The 19,880-nt window shown below is 45.4% G+C and overlaps 1 protein-coding gene across 5 annotated transcripts in view; it reads left to right on the top strand.

Annotated features, from left to right (window-relative positions):
- The window catches only part of AK8 (adenylate kinase 8), a 94,992-nt gene that overhangs the window by 28,701 nt on the left and 46,411 nt on the right, over positions 1-19,880 (top strand). For 4 of the 5 annotated variants that reach the window (XM_061604221.1, XM_061604220.1, XM_061604218.1 and 1 more), the window contains 5 exons: positions 5,270-5,351; positions 7,170-7,241; positions 8,025-8,225; positions 15,327-15,458; positions 17,308-17,397. In XM_061604221.1, the coding sequence (XP_061460205.1) occupies positions 5,270-5,351; positions 7,170-7,241; positions 8,025-8,225; positions 15,327-15,458; positions 17,308-17,397 (577 nt within the window). Of the gene's footprint in view, positions 1-1,503; positions 1,631-5,269; positions 5,352-7,169; positions 7,242-8,024; positions 8,226-15,326; positions 15,459-17,307; positions 17,398-19,880 lie in introns of all 5 variants that reach the window. The other variant, XM_061604222.1, reaches the window with a different exon arrangement.

The raw sequence follows: 19,880 nt of genomic DNA, 5'->3' as shown, positions 1-19,880 counted from the left end.
TGGTGGTGAGAGAGGCTTGAATGTAAGAAATGCAATAACTCAATCTTACCTTTTAGGCCAAGTGACGAGGGAGCTGCCCTGAAACAGCAGAGGCTGGAGGTGTGGGGTAGTAGAAGCCACTCCCCCCCCCAGCTGCTTCCCCTAAGCTAGCCTACAGGGTGGTGCAGGAGCCTCTTCTGCTGCCAGTAGGAATGGGTGGATGGCTCAGTTTTGGTTCTCTGTTTCTCGTTTTCTTCCAGTCTTAAATTCAGTTCTCCACATTGCTGCAGCAATTTATTTGTGTGTGTGTGTGTGTGTGTGTGTGTTTTAATAATCCTCGGATAATTTGTGTGTTTTAATAATCCTCGGAAATTCATCTGCATGTTAGTGCGAATTTCTCCTCATAAACACGTTTTTGTATGCCGTTTTGACTAATGTACACATTTTTTGGAAAGCCATTCTAATGCATTTTTGTATGTTATTTTCACGAATGCCTTCGTTGTTATGCACACTTTCCCCTAACGTATGCATTTTTGTAAACATTGCTTGGTTGGAGAACTGCAGCGCAAAAATTGTGTTTTGGTTCACGTATTGTTTCGGAATATTTGATAGACTCGGCGTTAAATGCAAATGAAAGCAAATTTCTCCCCATCCTTCACTTCCAGTAAGAGTCAAGCGACTCTCCTCTTTGTTTCTGCATGTGCAGTGGAAGGGTGGGTGCCATGTTTATACCATGGAAATGTTTATTGTGTCTGACCCTGTTTAATATATTTTGATCAACTAATATGTTTTAATTATTGTAGGTCTATTTTATATGAATTTATATGGCATTGGACTGTTCTTGAAATGCTGTATTGGTACGCATTTTTTGCTGCTGTGTTGTGAGTTGCTTTGGACACATTTGTGTGGCAAAGCGGCATGCCAATTTAATAAATAAATTAAATGTAAACGTACTGCCTTCAAGTCGATTCCGACTTATGGCGACCCTATGAATCGGGTTTTCATGAGGCTGAGAAGCAGTGACTGGCCCAAGATCACCCAATGAGCTTCATGGCTATGTGGGGATTCGAACCCTGGTCTCCCAGCTTGTAGTCCAACACCTTAACTACTACACCACAAAAAATGTTGTCCTTTGCCTCCAGTAACAGAATGTCTTGGGCCTGCCCTGCATACACAGAGCCTCTCCAAATTGGCACTTTTTGGTGAGTGTATTCTGCATTGTGTCACTGACGCAGTAATAGCGCATTAGTGGTGAATTGATACTGGACCCATCCGCACACATCATTCCACTCTATTAGTTGCTCTGCATTAGTCCCCAACATTACTGCATTATTGCCTGTCTGGGGGAGGGAGGACTCTCATGTTATAGTGCAACAAAAGTGGGACAACACACACACACCCCGGAACATTTGTGGTATGAAAAGTTTCAGGACTTCAGCAGGTAGTTATGGGACGTTCACAAATTAGAACAGATGTCACAGACAGTGCTGTTGTGCTCATGCCCTGCTTTTGCGTTTCCCGTAGGCCTCTGGTTGGCCACTGAGAGCAGGATGCTGGACTAGATGGGCCATTGGCCTGATCCTGCGGGCTCTTATGGAAACGAAGCAGAATGGCCCCCCTAAAACTTCTGCAGGTACAAGCGGTATTGACAGTAAGTTTCTGTATAACTGTCCTGATGCCATCATGAGCACAAATCATAGTGAATGCCCAATGAAAAGGGCACCTGGGGGTGCCTCCACACAGAGGTACACCTCACATTTAAGCGCTGGCTGCAGTAGATGGGGGACTTTTATTCTCACCTTCGTCCACCAGCAAAGCCAACTCCGTTTGCTCTGGGTTGGCAGGAAGCAGCAGTCTGTGGACGGATCCCGAAGCAGGCACGCCACTGTGGCCATTTTAGTGCGATCGGTGTTAAGTGCACGGCGCCCTGCATCAAAGTGGATCAAGTGGGAGAGGAAGGAAGGCGTGTGTGGAAAGAGCATGAAGGATCTTTTTTTCCGTTTCTTCGAGGGTCTGGGGAATGAGTTGCCTCCATTGGGAAACATCCCCCCTCCCTCCCCGATCGCTTCGCAAAGGAACAAATCCTTCACTTGTGAGGGTATTAATTAGCCTTTAATGGTAGTCAAGAGGGCAGGAAAGAGCAGCCTTTGCTCAAAGCCCAACTTGCCTTGCTGTGCTGTCTATCGTTTCTTCTTTCTTGGCTCCCAAGCCACATTCCCCCCCCTTTTGACTCCTCTAGTTTTTGTCGCCGTTGTCTTCTTATCCTTCTCCCCCCCCTCTTTTTTTTCATCACTGACATCTGTTTGGAGCTTGTCCCTTCTGTGATGCCATCCTATTTGCAGCTGTTCCAGACCTCTGGCTCTGAGCCATGTGTGGGGTGCATGCATGCCCTGAGCATACGGCCCTTTTGATGTGTGATAAAACAGAACGGAGCCACTGGGGGCACAGCGAAGGGAATGCAGCGGAATTTCAATAAACCGCGCCGAGCAGAGCTGCACCTCGGCGGCGGGTAGACATTTCACTGAAGTGTCAAGCCGATGGATAATGTATTCTAATTAGGGATTGGCTGGGGCCTTGGAACTGGGAGACCTTTGGGGGGTGGAGAGTGACCCATATATCTAACTGTTTTAGAGAGGGCTTATTTATAATGCATTAGCCTGGCGCCTTGAAATGTGATTAATTACAAGCAACTTGTTTGTTGAGCTACCTTCTTCGTTTGTTTTGTTTGTTGTCATTTCCACCGTTGCTTTGCCTTGAGCTGTTAACGATGAAATCACACACTTTACAAACAGGGATGCGGGCGCCAGGCTTCACACATGATCTCGGGCCACAGGTCTCCACTTTTGGGTAGCGAGGGTGCATTTGTGCACATGCAGCTTGCTGCGTGGATCTTGGCAGCCTCAGTTGCAGGGATTTGCGGGATCTCTAACATTGGTGCAGTTCGATAATTTTAGACTCCAAACTTAATGGTCTTATGGGGGGGGGTCCTGTCTATAGATAATAAAGAAGGGATGGGGAACTTCTGTGGGCATCCAGATGTTGCTGTACTACAACTACCATCATCCCTGAGCATTTGCCATACTGGCTGCAGGAGCTGATGGGACCTGGGAAACCAACAGCACTTGGAGAGCTACAGCTCCCCCGTCTGGTTGCTTTGGTTTTGAAGCCCCCCTGCTCATTCTGTTGAGTGAGGCTCTGGACTTCTGCTGCAAAGTCCTGCCCTGATGCCATAACTGATAAGAACATAAGAAGAGCCCAACTACTGGATCAGGCCAGTGGCCCATCTCGTCCAGCGTCCTGTTCTCACAGTGGCCAACCTGATGTTCCAGTGGGAAGCCCACAAGCCAGGATATGAGTGCAACAGCGCTCTCCCCAATGGGATTCCCAGTAACTGGTATTCAGAGGCACACTTCCCCCGACAGTGGAGATAATATATAACCATTATGGCTAGTAGCCATTGCTGGACTTATCCTCCATGTTCAGGGAAGGCGCCTGCCTGATGTCAGTCGGCAGGGAGTTCCAAAGAGTTGGTGCGAGCCAGTCTAAAAGATCAATTTCTTCCAACTGCGGAACAACTTTGTTCTGACTCAAGCTAAATAAAGGTTTGGGAAGCAGGGCTGTGAGCCTCTGGAACTGATTTTGTTTTCATTCAAAAGCCCCATTCATCTTGCCAGTGATTTGTTATAATTTGTTTTGAATGGCTAACTGTTCTTCGCTCCCTCTGAATTTTATTCTGGTTCAAATTCAAACAGTGATTCAGGTTTGTTCCGGCTCGCGTTCAAATACTGATTCAAGTTTGTTTGCGATTCAGGGGAATGGCAAATAAAAATGTAGTTCAGTGTTTGGCTCCTGTTCAGTTTGGCTTCCAGTCTAGCATTGCCTAGATCAGGCCTTCGCCAACGTGGTGCCCTCCAGATGTTTTGGATCACAACTCCCATCAGCCCCAGCCAGCAAAACGGATGGGAGCTGTAGTCCAAAACAACTGAAGGGCACCAGGTTGGCAAAGGCTGACATAGATCTTTAAGTGCTTGTGTTTTCTCTCTCTCTTTTCCCCCCTAATTTTTATTTTAAATAAAAATTAAAAAAAGATGTTCAGTCGAACACTTAGCTGGCTATAATAAGGACTTTAGGGAGCAAACGGCTTTTTCTGCATAGATCTCTTTAGCTTGCTTGCTTCATTAGCTCTGGGAGTTGGGAGGGTTCTATTACAGCACACTTTCCTGTATAACTTAGGAAAAAGAAAGAAATGTGCATATTTTTTCCCTTTGTCCCCTTTGCTCTTTAGTTTTGTTTAGCTCCCCGCCATCTGCTGTGTGGGTTCACATCTTTTGGAATATTTCAAAATGTGTAGGCTTTCCTCCCTTCTCTTCCCAAAGAACTTTAATTACAACAAAACTTTATCTAGGAATAAAAAATCCTTTGGAACTGCAGCTAATATATAAAACAAACAATTCTGTTGGCCAAAATGAAGTTAGTTCAGCTAGAGAGATGTGCAGAACTCTCAGGCATTTCGATGGGGCTTGTATAGGAAAGTGTTTCCCAGGGTCTTGTAACTACGGAGATTTCCGTTTCTCTCAGTTTTCTGATCTTCACTTCTGCACATCAGTTAGTGATTTTTTTAAAAAATCCCCATGAGAATTTATCAGGATTCTACTGCAAATTTCTCTGATATACACATTTTTGTATGAAATTTTTGCTAATATGCATATTTTTGCCAAGCAATTTCCCTGTATATAATGCATTTTCTACGTTATTTTCATGAATTGTTTTTACTAATATATGCTTTTATATGCACACTTTATCCTAGTATGTGCATTTTTGTACACGTTACTCAAATTTGAAATGCACATTTCAAAAGCTGGCTGCATTTTGGGTTGTGTATTGTTTTGGAAAGTACAAATTTGGTAAGTTCCCCTCTTCTCTTTCTGCTCCATCTTCATGTGGCAGCCATTATGCCATGCCCCCCAGCAGCCATGTTTTGCTATACCACGCCCCCACAACATCCATTTTGTGACTGGCGCCTGTGGCACTTTCTCAAAATTCCAAGAGCATCCACTGGTTCCAAAAAAAAGTTACTGACCCTGGAACACAGGCTAATGTATCTGCTCCACTGAATTATATCCAGTGGCTCCTGCTCAGAGTAGACCCATAGAAATTAATAAACCTGAGATAGCTGTGTTCATTAACTTCAATAGGTCTACTCTGATGAGGACCCATTGTGTTTTTATGGTCATATTTTCCATGCATCTTTCATTTCAATGATCAGCTCTTGCATGTCTTATTCCACCAGGGTTGGGTTATGGAAGGGCTCCCTGAAAGCCGAGAACTTGCAAGGGCCATGCTGTCATCGGGCATCATTCCCAAGCACGTTGGTAAGAAAACTTTTTAGTTTTATCAGATTTATACTTTCGTTCTCTCTCTCTCTCTCTCTCTCTCTCTCTCTGTGTGTGTGTGTGTGTGTGTGTGTGTATTGGGACCTGCTCCAATCAGACTGTCTCCTCTCTTCTACAGGGCTGTCCTCTCTCTCTTTATATTTTATACAGTTTATTGGTTTTACTGTTTTAGAATTGGAAAGTATCTTGGGTGCCTTGGCAGAAAGGCGGCCTGTAAATGTAATGAATAAATGAACAACCAGGTTCTGTGAATATCATGGGAAAGAAAAGCATCCATGACCGGTGAGGTTGGGCATTTGCAAGTGCCCCAAGACTTGGAAAGGGGCCCACTGTTGGCGCTGAGCTGCAGACAGGAGACAGGAGTCAATCTAGGGGGTCACAGTTGGAGAGTCAAGCTGGGAGACAGAGCCAGGGAAGGCTGTTGTTGCCTAGTCGCAGCCTTTGCAGCCCTTTCTGTTGAGGCAAACCAGTGACCAGCCTGGGTGGGAGGAGCCATTCTAGTTCTAGGGATCCCTCATTAATCATGCCTATTGCACGAGAGCCAGGGAAGAGGGCCTGTTGCGAGTGCCTACTATATCTGAAGCCCGACTGGTGAATACTCGCAACAGAGCCTTCTCTGTTGTGGCCCCTAGACTATGAAATGTCCTCCCTTGTGAGGTAAGATCAGCCCCCTCTCTTCCCGTTTTTAGACAGCTGCTGAAGACCCATTTGGTTAAATGTTCACCTTTATTTGTATTTGTAAATTTCCTCAGGACATGCATTCCAGGTGAGAGGCGGACAACAAAATTATTATTATTATTATTATTATTATTATTATTATTATTATTATCATCATCATCATCATCATCATTGCTTTTCTGCAGAGCAGTGGTGGCAAAACCACAGCCCAGATTAGGCCCACCAATCCCACAGTGCTGGACCAGGAGAAGATGTTTGTCTTATCCCAGCGCATCACTGTTCCAGGGATGAAAATCAGCATCTCTGCTTTTCAGAATTTCCCCTCTCTCCTCCACTGAAATTAACAGGAGTCGTGCTGTTGCACATTTCGTTAAGGCAGGGGTGGGGAACTCTTTTGACCCCAGTGGGCCAGATTTTTATCTCCCCCACCCCAGCGGGCCAACTTTGACAGTTGGGCAATACCAGCCATCTGACATCACATTGACATCAGGAGATTGACAGGTGGGTTGTCCTGGCCACTGGTAAAAGTTGACCTGCTTAGGGTGTGGGGAGATAAGCAGGACTGAACTATGAGAAAAAATCATTTAAATAACACAGATGGAGTCCTGGGAGAAAAGAAACCTGATAACACTTTACTGCATAAGCTGGACAAAAACTGTATGATTTGCGGAGTAGGGAACAGAGAGGTTTTGTCTTTCTCAGTCCAGGCCTTGTGCGTGGCAGGAAGTCATTCAGCCAAACACACAGAGGAAAACTCCCTGGGAACTACACAGCCAGAGCACCTGGCACCTCACTAGAGATGGAACCACTCTGTGCTGCTTTTTTATTTTGTCTAGCACAGTCTTTCCCAACTCAGATGACCAACCGTCTGGCTGGGACTAATGGGGGAATTGTAGACAAAACCATCTGGAGGGCACCAGGTTGGGAAAGGCTTCATCAAGAAGCTTCTCTGAGAACTTGAGAAAAAGGAAGACACACACATACACGAAAGCTGTACATTTAGAAGGGAACTTTGCATATCTGGAAGGCATACTTTATCACAAGCCTGTTTTTCCCAGAAAGCAACAGTAATACCTTAAGTTGTATTTTCATTTTTTTTAAATCTTTCTTGCTTTCCAGTGGTGCTTTATGCTCCGGACGTTGTGCTCATTGAGAGGAATCTTGGGAAAAGAGTGGACGTTGTTACCGGAGGTGCAACACGCCGTTTGTTTTCTCACTGCTTTGTGGAGATGGGTGAATTGGAGGAATGGCAGAATAGGACAAAATTGTAATTTCAGGGCATTGCAGGGGCCAGGGAACCTTTAAGCTCAGGGGATGCAGTAGATCAGGATCTCCTGGTAGATCTCTGGGTGATTTGCAACAGATCAGTAAGGGTTTCTGTCTCACATTTTTTGTCTTAATGATGTTGTTGTTGTTATGTGCCTTCGATTACGACTTATGGCGACCCTATGAATCAGGGACCTCCAAGAGCATCTGCCGTGAACCACCCTGTTCAGATCAAATAAAAAGCTTCCCCGCCCCCACCCCAAATAAGGCAGATGAAAAAGGCTGCTGGGTTGTGTGGGAAACCAGGAATGTTTTTTTGTGTATGGAAGGACTTATGAGCTTAATTCTGGTACCAATCACACATTTCTAGACCAAGCAGGAACTCTGAGGCACCCTTAGTTTTAATATTAGTGTATGTCCACTGCTATTTTGCACTTGGCTCTGCTCAATCGACCTTGGGCTTCTAGTGAAAGCAACAACAACAGTAGATCCCACAAGCCTGAAGCCTGTCCACTCCTGCAACAGAATTAAATGGTGACATTTCTGAGGTTGTAGATAGAGTGGACTATGTGGGAATTATGTTTTTGAAAAGTTCTCAGGATTCTTTGGGGAAAGTCACATGCTTTTAAATGAGCTCTAAAAGAATGGTGTGGATGTGACCCATCTGCGTGCTGTTCAAATGGATCTTTCATGCTGACCCATTTCCAGAGGTATACCATACAACATTTGACTGGCCAGCAGACGAAGACACACGCCTGCTCCTGGAAGCGCCTGGAGACATATCTGAAACGGAGACCTCGAGGCGGTTAATGGAATACCACCACAACTACCCTGGAATTCTCCAGTCCTTTGGGAAGCATATGAAATTGATCAATGCCGACCAGCCATGTGCAGATGTCTTCTCGCAGGGTAGGAAGACGGGTAGCTCTTTGATTCTATGGTTGTAGCCAGAGCTGGATCCAAAGCCACCATTTGCAGAGGGCAGTTGTGCATAGATCCTTTCTTTAAAACAAAAAAACCTAATCTGCATGATTATATATTTTTTTTGGTGTTATGAGAAGGGGCAAGGAGATAAGCAGGGAACCGACTGAATCCATAGCCCCAGCTAACTGGAAATCTTATTTGGCCACCTGTTTGGCTTTTTTAGGTGCCATAAACCGTTGCTCACACATTTTTTGGACATATCTCCTTCGCCCTAGGGGCTAGAAACTTACTAACTTTTTTTAAAATTAAAAACAGATTTTTCAAGCAGATTAATTCTGTGCGCAGTTCCACATTTAGCATTATCCCAGAATCATGGCATATCTGTCTGTCCGTCCATCCATCCAGTGTGGTACCCTCTCGAAGTCATGGTCTACAACTCCCATCAGACATAGCCAGCATGAGCAGTTATCAGTTGGGATTATCAGTTGGGAGTTGTAGGCCACAACATCTGGAGGGCACCATGTTGGCTTTCTCTGATACGTACATGTACACACATGCACATACAACCCCCTGGGTAGGGCTGAACTACTTCTGCCCCTGGGATTAATCCATTCCCTCTAGGGCAACATCTACCTGCGGAGGGAGACCAAGTGATCCTAATGAAGATGGACATGCCAGCGTGAGGACTATTTCTGCCTGGGGGTGAGGAAGGCAATATACTGCAATGCTTGCCCCAAATCTCTAAGTGGGGAGGGGTTTAAGAGTTGTGATGCCTGCCCACATTTGGCTTCCTTTTGAAATGAGGTCACTGGAAGCTTACTGTCATACTGTGATATTTGTGTTTGTTTACATATATTCGTGTTGAACGCAGGAGGAGGTCCAGTGTTAAGCTGCTCCTAGAGACATCCAAAGTGCCCTCTGCCTGCATCAGGTCTTGTAGGAGAGCAGCCAGCAACCTAAGATGCTGTTTGTTTTTTTTGGAATCCAAACTCAACCCCCGACTCTTTTTTGCGTGTCTGTCTATCCGTCCTTTTCTTTCTCCTTCCATGTGCCCAAGGATATAAGAGACATCCCTTTTCTACAGAAGTGTCTCTGGATATGTTTCTCTTGCTGTTGTTGCAACCAGCTTTTGAGAGCCATCAACAAGTCAGTCTTGTCGCCAGGGCCATCCTGGACTTAGGCCCCAAATATCTGAAAGACCGCCTCCTTCCCTACAGACCTTCTCAGATGTTGAGATCATCAGAGGGGGCCCTTTTGGTAGTTCTGCCATCCTCGGAAGCTTGGGGTGGTGGTGGCCCGGGAGAGGGCCTTCTCTGTGGCAGCCCCTAAGCTGTGGAACTCCCTCCCCGCCGAGGTGCGTCTGGCAACTTCATTGTAGAACTTTCGGTAAATGCAAAAGATGCCCCTCTTTATCGTGGCCTTCGATGCCTGAGATCTATATTTTTAGGTCCCAACCTACTTTCTGTGACGTTGTTTAGCTTGTTTTTAACTGTGTTATGCTTTTTAAAGTTATTGTAACCCACCCCGGGACCTCTGGGTGAATGGCAGGTAATTAATTCTAATTCTAATAACAATACTTCTACTACTACTACTAATCCCTAAGGAGGTGTGGGCCCCCGGGGGCCCCACACTTGTTTTCATCTCCCCACCGCCTCTGTGCCCCCTTCTCCTCTCATGGCAGTGATGGCCCCTCCTCCTCCCTGACTTTGTGCTGGTTTTTCCTCTCCCCTCCCCTGACATTTTTTCTCTTTTTGCTACTTCTTCAGCATGGTCTGTGTCAGCAAGACCTTCTGCCTCCAGTTCCTTCCTCCATGCCTTGACCTAGGAAGGGAGGAGGCAGAGACCCTCGCCGGGTGGATAGGAATCAACAGGGCCGGCCAGGCTTTGAGGCTGGGGGAGAAATGCAACTGAGTTCTCATTTAAAGGCAAACCTGCCAAATTCACACTTTCCAAAACAATATGCAGACTGAAATACCATCATCCTTCAAAATTCGCACTTATCCAGTTTTTATGATGCAGTTTTCCAACCAAACAGCGTTTACAAAAATGCATATACTTGGGTAGTGTGTGTGTAAAAAATGGGCCTATTAGTGAAAATGCCATATTAGGGGAAACTGCAAAAATATTACATTAGTCAAACGTGCATACAAAAATGTGTTTATTGGGGGGCATTTTCACGCTGATGAATTTTCATGAGGATTAAAAAAAACAAACCTGCAGGTTGCCACAAATGTGGAGAACTGAATTTAAGATTTGAAAAATCAGAAGTGGAGAGAATTGAAATTGGCACTCATCCCTACTAAGCAGTGGGGCTGTTGGCTATGGCACAGGTGCCAGGCACCCCCCTCAAAGTGTGGGATCCAGGGGGGTCACCCCTTCCCTCCCAGGGACACCCCTGCTCCCAGAGCTTGGAAAATTACTTTTAAAAAGTAATAAATTACAGTTACAGTTACATGGCGCAAAAAAGTAGTAATTACCGTTACAATTACAATTGCTCTGAAAGTAACTGATTACTTTACTTTTCCTCCAAAGTAATCACTACAATTACATTTCAGTTACTTTAAAAAAAACACCTACAAGGTGCTGGCCTTGGCTGCTGCACATCTAAGTAGCCTAAAACAACATTAAAAATAAACAAACACATACAGTGGTAGTAGAATAATTATTTTTATTCATAAGATAGCAATGGTGGTCTCTCTGCTGGTAAGTGAGGTGGGGAGGGAGGCTGAGGCCACTACAGTAGGGCCCCGCTTTACGGCGCTTTGCTTTACAGCGATTCGCTAATACAGCGGTCTCAATTAGACGCAATTAGACTAAAGCCCCACTCATATGGCACTTGTTCCGCTTTTACGGTGGTTTTCGGGCATTGTGTGCCATTCTATTCAATGGGTTCCACTTTACAGCGGTTTTCGCTTTACAGAGGGGGTACAGAACGTAACCCGCTGTATGAGTGGGGCCCTACTGTACTCAGATCTTTGCACGTCAAATCAAGTGCAACCCCCCCACTCAGCCAGTCATCATAATCTCTCTCACTTAACCACCTCCCAGTCCCTACCCTGCCACCAACTAAGGGACACTCACTCAAGCAAACATTTTCCCCTGAGATCCAAAAAAGTTAAAATATTGCAAATGCAGCACAGTAGCCAGAGAGGGTGGTGGAGGCCACTTTGTGTGCCAAGTGCAAACACAGTATTAACACACACGTGCGAGCATTGTCATCTTTCACCTCCACAGTTCTTTATCTCCATTCTGCTGTTGCCTCCTTCTCCTCCTTTATCCATGTTCTTGACCTCCGGATCCTTTTTCCTTCTCCTCCATTCTTCACCACCACTATCCGTTTTTTTAAATAATTGTTTTCTCCACTTCATCCTGTCTCACTCCCACCTCCTTCGTTGTCGCCTCCTACCCATCCACAGAGCATGAGGAAAGAGCGACACTGCACAGAAGCCCAGTTTGAGGCACATGATTTTCATCCACAAATCAGAGGAGCAGAAGACTTCCCCTGCCCAAAAGTAATTCTGGAAACGTTACAATTACTCCACAAAAGTAGTAAAATACTCCTAGTTCTATTACAATCAAAATGTAAAGGAATTACCCACTTGTTACTCAAAAAAGTAATGAATTACAAGTAATTTGTTACTTGTAACTAGTTACTTCCAAGCTCTGCCTGCTCCCTTGTCAAGCTAAGTGTGTCCATCCAGCTTATTTATCTATTTATAAAAGTATTTCTATACCACCCTCTTGCCAAACATCAGGGTGGCCTACAGCAATAGAAAAACGTTTATTAGCACTACAACTACAAATGCATTTAAAAGCTTGGCCCTCTTCAGAAGTATCTTTTTAGAATTGCAGAATTGCAGGTTTAGAAGTGACCCTGGGAGATAATTTACACCAATTCCCTCCACACACACACACACCGCCAAATCTCATAATGGTATGAAACAACCCTAAAGCATTGTGTTGGAGTGGAACGCCATGCAATGGAATAAACCCTAATCCTCCTTATCAAAGCACATCTTTATGCTCTTATTTGTGATACTTCCTAATCTCTTTTGCTTTGCCTTCCATAACTTTGTATATAAAGGATCCCTTTCGTTTGTGCTCTTCACAGGGGAAAGGGAGAATTTGACAGCAGCTAAGCACATTTTTCTTTTTTCCTCTCTTTTTAATTGCTCCTTTCCCAACAATCTGTCGATGGCCTGTTTTTTTTAATAGCCCAGCTATATTTTGCATTTGGAAAAAGGCCTGCCTCTAATTACAAGCGCTGCACTTTGAGGTAAACAAGTCGGAAGTTTATATTTGGAATTTACAAATTAATTACCTCTAAATTACTTAATTAAATTTAAAAGTTCACATCATCATTCATATACAAGTCATGCCTTGAACTGTAGATATATGTGTGCAGGCTGAATATTAATTATTATTAATTAATAATGCAGTGAGATAAATTGAAAAGTAGAATGGGAAAAAATCCTCTCCAGATCCTTCCATTCTCTCTCTCTTTCCAGTCGACGCATCAAGCAACCAGATTTTTTAAAAAAGAATAATTAGATGTGGAGACTGCCTGGGGGATCATTACTCCTAATTAACTTGGTTATTTACTGCAAATTAAGCATCATTTGTAAGCAGGCTGGTTGGCCTGTTATGTTTGTGCCGTGGATGTGCTCGGCTGGAAAGTACAGCTCAGAGCTGTCTCTGGTTAGCTGATATTTACTTGGGGATGAATTATGTGCTGATGGACTGTTCCCCCTCCCTGCTGTGAGTATGGTTGGCTTCAGGATTTTGGGGGGTCCCCAGGCAAGAGGCCATCAGGGAGCCTTTTAACCCATGAAGGATGGAGAGCTGGCTTTCCCGTTAGCCAGAGTAAGGCAAACGTTGTGGGTTTTAGATGTTGGGGGCGACAGCCACTGCCACCTCCTCTAGCCATTCCTCCTGAGCCCCTCCCCGCAGCTGTTTGGGGAAGAGTCGTCACTCAGTGGCAGAGCCTCTGACTTTGCAAGCAGAAGGTCCGAGGTTCAATCCCCAGTGGCATCCCCAGGTAGGGCTGGAAGAGTCCCCCCGTCTAAAACTTTGGACAGCTGCTGCCGGTCAGGGTAGACAATACTAAGCTAGATGGTCCAGTGATCTAACTCTCAGGCAGCTTCCTGTGTTCTTATCCTCTACTGCCAGAGATCAGAACTCTGCATGCCAGAGGCCTGCCACACACTGCCTAAACCACCCTGGGGCCCTCAGGTGCACCGGAGGACACTATCGCATTGCTAGTGTTGGAGTGAGGTTCAACTGCCAGTCCAGTCAGCTTCTGAACATGGAATTAGAGGTGGGGCTGGGGGGATCTTGTCCTTACTCTTGGGCAACAACACGCCTTGTGTTGGCACTGGAGGGCTAGAGTGGATGAAGAACCACTGCAGGGTTCTCTGTTCAAATAACTCATGCAGATGAGCCATGCCTTTATGCCAGTTTCCTTTTCTTCTTACACAAAGAAATCACTTTCCAATTCTCTCTCAGTACTGTAACGAAAGGAAAGCATCACCTTTCTCCACCCCAGCTCATCCCCTCCCCTCCATTTTTGAGCTCCCATGCACAAGATCACATACCTTCTATATTTTGCATTAATCCAGAGGAAAAATGTCCTGGATCTAAGGTCATAATTATTTTTGCACATTAGAATCTACCCGATTTACCAATTATTATTTTTTTAAATCCACCCCATGGATATTTTCTGCTATTTATGAATTGCTTCCCATAAAAATTCTCTGAGTGAGTTTATGTCCCATAAAAATTCTCTAAATGAGTTTACGGTAAGAACATAAATAAAAATTTCACACACAAAAAAATTCCATATATACAACCAATTAAAACAATTCTGTATATAAAGACAACTGAAAACAATTTGCTGCATATGAACAATTTCAAGTCCAGTACTGATACAGACTGGGATAAGGGTCTGCATTTAAAAAGGCTTGTTGAAAGAAGGAGGCCTTCAATCAGTGCCAAAAAGACAACAGAGGTGGCGCCTGCCTGGTATGTAACAGGAAGGAGTTCCAAAGGGTCGGTGCCAACACACTTAAGGCCTGATTCCTGTGTCATATGGAACGGACCTCCTGATGAGATGGTATCTGCAGGAGGGCCCTCTCTTGCAAATAGCAGTGATTGATTAGGGATATAAGTGTGTGTATGTGAGAGACGATCTTTTAGGTAACAGGTATAACAACCTTTGTTAAGATAGCAGATTTTGGATATTTGAGGAGCTGTTTACTGACCTTTCACAGGCAGGTTTTGGTGGGTGCACTGGAGCTCACAGGCACCGGCGACTTCTGTTTTCAAGTGCTTTAGACCTCCCTCCCCCCAAATACCTTGGACATGGCAATGCTTCATTCCTCCCTCCCCGTTCTCTTTAATCGGGATCTAACTGGAAAAAACAAACAAACAAGAAAACAAGTGTAACGGACAGCAGAGTGGGGGCTGATATACCGCAGTACAATTTGCTCCTATGTTGTGTGGCGATAAATGAAATATGACACAGCATAAATTTGAGGGAAAAGTTGTACATCTCTGTATATCTCTTTGGGATTCGCTATGTGTAGGAGATTTAAATGCCCTGTGTAGATGTGTAAGAGAAGTAAATGGGCTTACACTTACTTCTAATGAGAGGCAGTGTAGTGTAGTAGTTAGTGTCAGACTAGGACCTAGGAGACAAGGGTTCAAATCCGCACTCAGCCATGAACTCACTGGGTGACCTTGGGCCAGTCACTGCCTCTCAGCCTAACTTACCTTCCAGGGTTGTTGTGAAGATGAAATGGAGGTGTGTGTGCGTGTGAGAAAGATGTATGCCATCTTGAACTCCTTGGAGGAAAGGTGGGATATAAATGCGATGACATAAATAAATAAACATTGGGTGGTATCCAAGTAAGTTACACTCAACTCATTTAAATTAATGTGCCTAAGTTATGCCTATCAATTTCAATGGGTCTGCTCGAAGTAGGACTAACTTTAGAATACAGTACTGTATGTTTGGAGGCCTTACAGGTGGATTTTAAGTTTGCTGTGTACAGTAGTTTAAACTTCTGCCCTCTCACTCTCTTTTAGTTCTGACCCATGTCCAAGTTCTGCCTCCAACTCTCGCCCCATTTTCGCCCCGGATTCTCCTTTGCGGACCTCCGGGCTCTGGGAAAAGCCTGCAGGCAGCCTTGCTAGCTCAGAAATACGGCATCATCAACGGTTCGTTCTCAATAAATGTCCCCCTTTTCTCTCTTGAATCCTCATATATCTTGGGCTGTCTCTTTCTCTGACCATTGCTGAGGGTGCAACATTCCCCCCCCCCGCCACCTCCCGGATCGAAAGCGAAAATCCCACGACAAAAGCCATTCAGCAACAGAAACTCGCATCTTGGAGCGAGACAACTCTGACGTACATGCTCATGTGTGTAGGCTTGTGTATATATATATTTAAAGTTGTCATTCTTGTGTCTTTCAGAGCAGAGGTGGGAAACGTTTTTCAGCCCTTCTGGGGAAGTTTCTGGGGTCCACATGCCAAGGGGTGGGCAATGCCGAAGGCATAAATAGGCAGAGCAATGAATATGAACCTTTGTAGAACAACAACAGTTGTTACTATTATTATTAATATTATTGTTAGTTTGTTTGTTAGTTATTAAATTCGTGTCCTGCCCTTCCTCCCAGAAGGAGCCCAGGGCTAGTTTCTATGCACACCCCTCTCCGTCCTCCATCCAGGCGCGCAGAAGTTGCTGGAAACCACAGGAGGGGGGAGCTGCTGTTGCACTCATGTCCTTCTTGTGGGCTTCTCATAATGGGCATCCGGTTGGCCAGTGTGAGAACAGGATGCTGGACCAGATGGGCCATTGGCTTGATCCAGCAGCCAGACTCTTCTTATGTTCTACCTCCCCTGTCGGAAGCAGCACACCCCTGAATGCCAGTTGCTGGGAACCACAAGCAGGCAGAGTGCTGTTGCGCTCAGGCCCTGCCTGCGGGCTTCCCATAATGGGCATCGGGTTGGCGGCTGTGAGAACAGGAGGCTGGACTAAGTGGGCCTTTGGCCTGATCCAGCAGCCAGGCTCTTATGTCCTTATCGGTGATGGCATCAAGGCAGGGCTTTAGATGGAGACTTCGCTCAACAGGATGAGCTGGAAGGCATCCAAACACAGCAGGGCTGGTTGTCCAGTTTGAAGTCAGCAAAGTAATACTCTCTGCCACAGGAACGGGGAACTTCTGTGGCCTGCAGTTGTTGCTGGGCTACCACACCCACCATCCCTGGCTGGAGCTGATGAAAACTGGCATCCAGGAACATTTGGAGGCTCCACAGAAGTTTCCCCTCTGCCTTTTGCTATCCGAAGAATACCAATTGATGGGGACCGCAAGTGGGGAGAGTGCTGCTGTTGCACTCGGGTCCTGTTTGTGGGCTTCCCATTGGGTCATCTGGTTGGCCATTTTGAGAACAGGATATGGGGCTAGAGGGACCCTTGGCCTGATCCAGAAGGGCTCTTCTTGCGTTCTTCTGATGTGTTTGCTTGTGGGGACTGAATTAGAGGGCCTCTTCGATCCTTCCACTGACCAAAATTCTGACACAGCAATCCTTTGGGGCAGCTTTCTGCGCAAGGGAGCCAGGAGGATGCCTGGCCTCTTTTAGCAGAAGAATTCGGAAGCTGTACCTTCCTCTCATAATTATAAGTTTATAGCTAGTGAGAACCCCATTGACTCTGCCTTGACTTGCTCTTTTCCATCCCATATTTTGATTAGTATCTTTCTCTCTGCCTTCTTAAAAAAATGTTCTGGGCCAAATGTATTCTTTTTTATTCCGTATTCTTTCCTGCTTTTGTTTGGCTGGGTCAAAAGAGAGGAGGAGGAGTGTGTGTGTGTGTGTAAGAAAGAGCGAGGGAAATGGAGAAATCATCCAGCCCACACAACTTGTATTTAATTCAGTGACCTTTTCCCAATATGCACTTTCTTTGCCACATCTCTACCCCTGCCTGCAGTTTGCCTCCCCTCCCCTTTTGCTTTCTTGCTTCCTTTCTAAAAATTAACTTTCTGCCTTTTTGTTCCTTTGTTCCTCTCAGTTTGCTGCGGGCGAATGCTAAAGGAAGCTGTAGCCGTTGAGACAAAACTTGGAGAACTCATTAAGCCGTATTTTGACAGCGGATGGCCAGGTAGGTTGGGTTCCCTGCACTTCCCGCGCGGTGTGTACAAATTGGGGAGGGGGGAATGGGGCAAATCCTGGGATTTGGAGAGAAAACCCTTGTGACATGACTGGTGCATCGGCTACAGCACTGATCTCGCAAAATGTGGTCTGTGGACCGCCAGAGGTCCGTGAGCTTCATTCAGGTGGTCTGCAGCGTGTCTGCAATTTTGTGGTTGAAAACAGGAGACGGCACATCCATTGCATTAAACATTCATATTGATTTTTCAGTGTATTTTAATTGCTTCTTTTGTTTCTCATATTGTATTTTGCTATATTAAAATTGAATTCTGTGGAATTACAGTTTCTACAATGGGGAGAAAAATCATTAAGTGGTCCACCAAGGCTGTTGGCAATTTGCCAGTGGTCCATGGGGGGAAAAGGATCCTTTTGGTCTAAGGATAGGGGAGAAATTTGATTCAGTTCACATTTAGAGGCGAAAGTACCCTAATTCACACTTCCCAAAACAAGGTGAGAACTGAAATGCGTCCATCCTTCAAAATTCGCACTTCGTCGTTCAGCTTTGCGGCCAAGTCATGTGTACAAAAATGCATATATTAAAGGAAAGCACACACAAAATAAATATATTGGTGAAAAGGCATCATGTTAGGATAAATTGCTTGCAAAAATGTGTACATTAGTCAAAACTGCATTAAAATGGGTATATGAAAAGAAATTTGTACTACAGCCCTGATGAATTTTCTTCAAGTTTTTTTTAAAATTGCAAACTGATGTGAAAATGTGGAGATCTGAACTGGAAAAAATCAGAAATGGAGAGAAACCAAAACTGACAGATTCACTGATCCTTAGCATCTGCCAGAGGCTTATTTGTTGTTGGCATCAGTGCAGCTGATCCGTTAAGGCGAGTGGGGCACTGCCCCACCATCAGTCTGCCCTCAGCTGATCCCCACCTGCCCACCTTCTTACTTACAACCGGTCCAGGGGGTGGCACCTCCTGTCGTCTTCCTCCTCCTTAGTCTCAGTGTTGCCCCTTGTAGAACTCAGCAGGGAGGAGGGTGGGGACAAAACTACAATCAGTTGGCTCTGCCTAACATTGGTTCTGGCTCTGCCTGTCATTGGCTGTGGCTCCACCTACTGTTGGCCTCCTTGCCTTCCGCCCCACCAGTCCCAAAGGGCACTAGCCTACCCAGATTATTGACGTCATCATCCGTCATATAACAAGGAACTCCATTTTCTCAGTGTGGACCTATATGTAGCTGAAATAGCTGCATCCTCACACAAGGTGTGTGTGAGTGGGGGCGGGGGAGGAATAAGCAGTCTTGCAGAAGTAAAGAAACAGGCAAACAAACTTTAGGGGAAGGGAGCCCACAACAGCCAATGATGACTGAGCATGCTTAGCAGACACAGACTCTTGTGAAGGGGGTGGAGGACTGGAAAACTGGAGAGGGAGTAGAATGGAGTATCCTTGAAAAGGGCATTGCTGGCTGGCTGCAGCCCTCAACTCGGCAACGTTTTCTTGCAGGCCCCACCGATGGCACTGGTAGTAATGGTAGCATTAGCACCATCATTGCCTCAACAAACTGCCCATCGTTATGAAGGCTAGGATGTGCATAGAGTAGGGATACAGGAGATAATTGATTCAGTTGACATTTAAAGGCAGACTGATTTGCACATTCCAGAACAATACCAGGACCAAAACAGCCATCCTTGGGAATTTGCACTTCTCTGAATTCTGCAGTGCTGCTGTCCAGCCAAGTGATGCATACAAAATGCAGATACTGGGACATAAATACATTATTTAGTGAAAGATAACATACAAAAATGGGCAAAAATTGCATTGCAGAAATGTATATATTAGGCAACGTTGCCTTAAAATGTGAATATTTGCACTAAATTGCTGATGCATTTTCATGAGGACGCCTTTTTTTTTTCAAAATTGCGAACTGATGTGGAGAGCTGAACTTAAGAGTAGAAAAGTGAGAAACTGAAATGGACATATTTGCCTATCTCTAGTGCAGAGGGAGAGTTTTGCATACTGTCGGGTGCCCTAGAGGGGCTGCAACATGTCTCTCTGTGCTACCTGCACAGAGGTGCAGTACCCCTGCTCTGGCATCCCTGTCAGTGGCGGCTGGATCACACAGTGTCAAGGGTAGGGAGCAAGTCATTCATGCACTGCATCTGTGTCCTCAATGTGCAGCGCTGTATTTTTGCGCATGGGCCCCCCTGAGGGGCATGGGGGTGTGAACTTGGGTTTAGGGATGGGCGGGAATTCTGCTGAATTCGGATTTATCACTGGATTTTTCAATGGTCCGCATATTCTCCGTCTTGTGGCGCAATCCTGTTTGAACGTCAGTGGCTTTCCCTGACACAGGATTTCCCCCCATCAAATGTATTGTTCTTTTATTGATTTTACTCACAGCACAGCAGCACATCTCCTTCTCTCTCTCTCTCTGCCACCCTCCCTCCACTTGAATAACCCAGACTCCAAGTGGG

Source organism: Rhineura floridana, chromosome 20 (genome assembly GCF_030035675.1).
Source record: "Rhineura floridana isolate rRhiFlo1 chromosome 20, rRhiFlo1.hap2, whole genome shotgun sequence".
NCBI lineage: Eukaryota > Metazoa > Chordata > Lepidosauria > Squamata > Rhineuridae > Rhineura > Rhineura floridana.
This window is presented reverse-complemented; position numbering and strand designations above follow the sequence as displayed.